Here is a 4,687-nt window from a genome sequence, read left to right as displayed (position 1 = left end):
CTCTTCACAGGCCGCCTGCGAAGTGAGCTCAGGGGCCCATAAGCTAGAGTCTCAGCTGCGAAGTGAGCTCAGGGGGCCCATAAGCTAGAGTCTCAGCTGCGAAGTGAGCTCAGGGGCCCATAAGCTAGAGTCTCAGCTGCGAAGTGAGCTCAGGGGCCCATAAGCTAGAGTCTCAGCTGCAAAGTGAGCTCAGGGGCCCCATCAGTTAGAGTCTCTTCGCAGGCCGCAGGCGGCCTGCGAAGAGACTCTAGCTCATGGGCCCCCTGAGCTCTCGGGCCCCTGGGCGAGTGCCCGGTATGCCCGTTCAGTAATACAGCCCTGGTCATCGGCCAACAGGCCATCAAATTTGCATCCTTCCTTCTTGCCCTACTGATGTGATTTTGTTTCATGAACAATTTTTGGCTGACAAGTGCAACAGGAGAAGTTGATTTCAGGCAGTTCTCTACAACTTTTATCTGAACGACGTCTAAAAGTCTCAAAAACAAGGCTTGGAGAACAGCTGCTTCAATCATTGCATAAGCTTGGAAGTATTTATTATTATTATTATTATTATTATTATTATTATTAAAGCTAATTAGCACTTTCCAGCTAGACATGTTAACTTGTTGACAAATGTATGCAAAAAATAAATGATTAGCCAGTAAATGTAATACAGTAAATGCAATCAGAGACTCTGGCCCACATTCAGGCAGAATAGAGCGACCCATCTATGAAGGTTTTTCCCTTTCCTTAATTTGAGAGCAAATTATTGTATTGATTTAGTGTTCAGTAAGGCTTTCCCTCAAACCCCGCCCTCGCACTCAAAAAGACCTCTTTTCAAACTCTGTGCTTGTAAAAAAAGCCAAGCACAGAGAACAAATTCAAGAGCAGAAGTTCCACAAGCGCACAGTTTGACTGCAGACAGGGGCCCCTATCTTCCCACTGGCCTTAGGCGCTAAATTGGCATTCAACACAAAGAAACGCACTTTGCGCCTGACTCAGGAAGATAGCATCATGTTTTTAGGCCCCGAAATGCCCTTTACGCCGAAGAGGCATGGCGCAGTGACACGGTCCACGCCTACCAATATGGGCTGCGCCTGGCGCTAAGCGTTAATTTAAGGCCAGTGGGACGATAGAGCCCAGGGAGTCTGTCCAAGCAACAATATATTTGAGTGCAAGTATACAGTTTGAGCACAAGCAAATCTAAGTGAGTAGGGGCTATTTGAGTGCGAGCGTCGGGTTTTGACCGAAAGCCTTCTGAAATCTGAACATGAAATCAATAAATCATCCTCTCAAATTGATAGACTGAACTCTTGAATAAAGATAATGGAACATCTCCATACCATCAACCAATTCACTGGCAATGTGAACAGGTTGTAACCAACAGGCTATTGTTATTGTTGTTGAAAATTTACTGAACACTGCATCTCTCATGAACCTGAAAGCCTGTTGCAAATGCAGCTGCATGAAGAGCTCCCCCTACCACAGCCCCCACTGCAGCAAACACTGCAGCTGGCACTGGACCACCAAGAGCTGTTCCTAATGTAGCTCCTAATGTAGCACCTTTAGCTGCACCTCCATGTACAGCCATGAAATATTTAACCAATGTCTCGGTGAATGATTCCTCAGCTTCTTCTCTTGCGTCTTCTTCATTCAAGTCAGCATTTTCTGTCAGAAGGCGTTGCGTTTCTTTTGTTATGGCTTTGTCCGCTTCCTGGAACATATCATTGGTGTAGTTGCTTCCTCCATTTTTCTCAACCATCTTGTCAATCTTCTGCAGTAGGTCAGTGACTTGAGGTTTTTTATCTTCGCTCATGTTGTCAAAAACATGGTATCCCCCACGGCATTCGTCAACAATTTTTTTAAGAACTTCACTGCCAGCAATTGCTTCTTCGATGGAAACGCCGTCTTCCTCCAGTTCATCTCCACGGGTGAACAAGACTAGAGTGTAATTTAGTGCCTTTTCACCAAAGGTTTTCTGAATCATTTTGACTGATTCCTGTTCTTCTTTTGTGAATCGGCCCACCTGGAGCACAATCAGGAACGCATGAGGACCAGGAGAAGCACATGAGATGCATTTTGCGATTTCTTTAAGCACCTCTTCATTTGATTGTTGGTTGGTGTCAAACACACCAGGAGTATCAACAACAAACAGAGTTTGCCCCTCCAACTTTACTTTTTGCTTTTGGCACTTTTCTGTCACTGAGGAAGCGGACAGCTTAGAAGGGAAAGCTTTCTTTCCCAAGATGGTGTTTCCTGCTGCACTCTTCCCAACTCCAGTCTTCCCAACAAGCACAATCCTCAGTTCTTTGTTTGATTGTTGTTCCTCTGTTGGAGAATTTTACAAGGACATTATTGTTGTAAGAGTTGTCACAATGTTGACATCCATATCCAAATATATGAGTCTAACATATTTAGTCTAACATTTGACTTTAAACCAAGTAAAGTTTTCAGTAAGCGACCAAGATTAAAACAAATTTTGAAATTATTGTCAAAATTAACACTGCATTCTGCATGTCTGCATTCTATTGCGCTCTGTGAGGAATAATACAAAGAGTGTCTTTATGAACAAATTCCTCTTGCCAGTGTAGATTTAGACCACACTTTACTATCATCTAAATTATCAGCAGAGCTTTGGGAAAGCATCAACAAAATAGGGTGGAGTAGTTTATATATAATTTTGTATACATTTGTCAGGACAGGTTCTGGAAGTGTGCTGTAAAACTGTAAAAAGTATTTGGGTCACATTTTTACTAATCAAATGAGCGATGATGATGATGACATGTATAGGCAGCGGCTTGTCTTGTATACACAAGCTAATATGCTGAGGAAAAAGTTTTATTTTTTCTCTGATGAGGTCTTGACCTCATCAGAGCCTCATCATTAGCCTGTTTAGAGCCTATTGTACTCCCCTTTATACTGCCCCCTGTGGGTCAAGTTTAAGCAGGCTAGCATTCAAAAGCTTCAGGTTGCTTACAACTGCATGAGGATTCTGCTCAGAAAGCCAAGGTGTTGCAGTGCTAGTGGAATGTTTTGTGGTGCAGGAGTCTACACCTTTCATGCCCTGCTGAGAAATCTGACCTACAAGTTTATCTGTCGTCTTAATGTGTCTCAGAACTTGATTATCATGCTGCTGTCTCAACCTGGTCTCAGTGCTATTAAGTACCAGTCCAGCATTTGGGCACATTGGTACAACTCTTTAATGTAATGTATTGGGGTATGTATATGTTATGATTTTATGTACGTCAGTTTTCATACTGGAACTTGTGTCTGTTAATAAAGTGATGATGATGATACTGTATATACTGTACTATACACTGTGCATATATATATATATATATATATATATATATATATATATATATATATATATATATATATATATATATATATATATATATATATATATATATAGTGATTCAGAAGAGGATGAGTTATTAAGCCCCTGTTTATTTGTTGCATACTTGCATACTATTTATCTTCTTTGCCAAACCCAAATAATGATAGCCCCTCCCCAAACGTTTAAACACATTTCCAGAAACGGGGTCTCCATTTCTCAAAAACTTTAAACACTAAACTGTCACTTTGTCAAAACTCCACAGCACTCAAAACCATGTTCTCTCTTCTCAACACAGATTCTTTCCACCAAAACATTATAGAGCATCAAGTAAACACTGCTGTGATCAATTTAAAACACTGCCATCAAAATAGTGTTTATGTATGTTGCCATGTTACATATTCAAATGCATAAAATTGTGTCATTTTGGTGAAGTTCTTCTTCCCCCCCCCAAAAATAGGATAGTTGATGCAACACAAAATGACAAATGATGAATAACATAATGATGAGTAAGTAATGATAAACACATGCACAGATACAAAAAGCTAATAAAGGAAATATGGATTTGTTACTGCAATCCAAAATGTTCAGCTGACTGAACTTGACTTGTCACCTGAGGCGTCTTTATACTCTGACACATGATGAGTTTGCACAGGTGAGACATGCGTGAGACTGATTGGTAATCAGGGTGTTGCATTTTGAAGGTTGTTTTCCAGGTGTACAAGCTAATGATGCAATTTGTGTTTAGATTTGTGCAAAAAAAAAAAGGATTTAGAATGACATTTGAGTGTAATGGAATTGTATTTAGAGTTGAGCAGTTTGGAGTCAGGATGTTGATACATGATGAGCTTCAAGTTTTTTGGAATTGTGTGCTGCACAGCTCCATTTTGTGCCTGTATTCAATAGAGACAAACTAAAACTAACTGAAATAAAACAAACTTACGAGGCTGAGGATGTTTGCTGGCCATGTTTGTCTTGTAAAGGCAGATGAGCTGTGATGTGTCAGTGTCGAAGTCTTCCTGCTGAATGGTTTAATTTTCAGTTCCCTGTATCCTTTTTTATAACCTCCTATAGCTCCCTCCCCTAAACAAGGCTAGGTTGAAACCTAGCATATGGCCGGTGTGGTAAAGCGTGCACATATCATGTTTCTCATAGGATGATTGCGGAATGGGATGTTATCTGGAGGGGAAAATGTAGCCTAAAAAAAGGAAGTTTAACATTACTTGGCTTGTGTTATATGAACGTCATACAGCTCTTTATTTTCTGTGGAGCAGTGCTGTAGGTGTCAATGATCAAAAAAGTGGATAAACTCATTTCTGAGGCAGTTTTCTCACATCGTGCTGTGATCTAAAAAAGGTGGATAAATAAACT

At 40.6% G+C, this 4,687-nt stretch overlaps 1 protein-coding gene across 1 annotated transcript; it reads right to left on the bottom strand.

Annotated features, from left to right (window-relative positions):
* Positions 1-324: 324 nt before the first annotated feature.
* On the bottom strand, positions 325-4,332 carry LOC310787783 (GTPase IMAP family member 7-like). The gene is made up of 2 exons (XM_083649273.1): positions 4,260-4,332; positions 325-2,307 (listed from the first exon to the last, which is right to left on the bottom strand). Exons 1-2 carry the CDS (start codon positions 4,282-4,284, stop codon positions 1,391-1,393), a joined length of 942 nt encoding a protein of 313 aa, XP_083505399.1. The 5' UTR covers positions 4,285-4,332; the 3' UTR covers positions 325-1,390.
* Between the last annotated feature and the right edge of the window lie 355 nt (positions 4,333-4,687).

This window comes from Poromitra crassiceps (assembly GCF_964638095.1).
Source record: "Poromitra crassiceps genome assembly, chromosome: 13".
NCBI lineage: Eukaryota > Metazoa > Chordata > Actinopteri > Beryciformes > Melamphaidae > Poromitra > Poromitra crassiceps.
Note: the sequence above shows the minus strand (reverse complement) of the source record. Positions and strands in the feature narration are given on the sequence as shown.

Excerpts from the sequence above, each read along its gene's own strand:
- LOC310787783 (XM_083649273.1), bottom strand. The coding sequence starts at position 4,284 with ATGGCCAGCAAACATCCTCAGCCTC. Across the intron at positions 2,308-4,259 it reads CAGCAAACATCCTCAGCCTC|AGGAACAACAATCAAACAAA; the intron begins GTAAGTTTGTTT and ends ATTCTCCAACAG.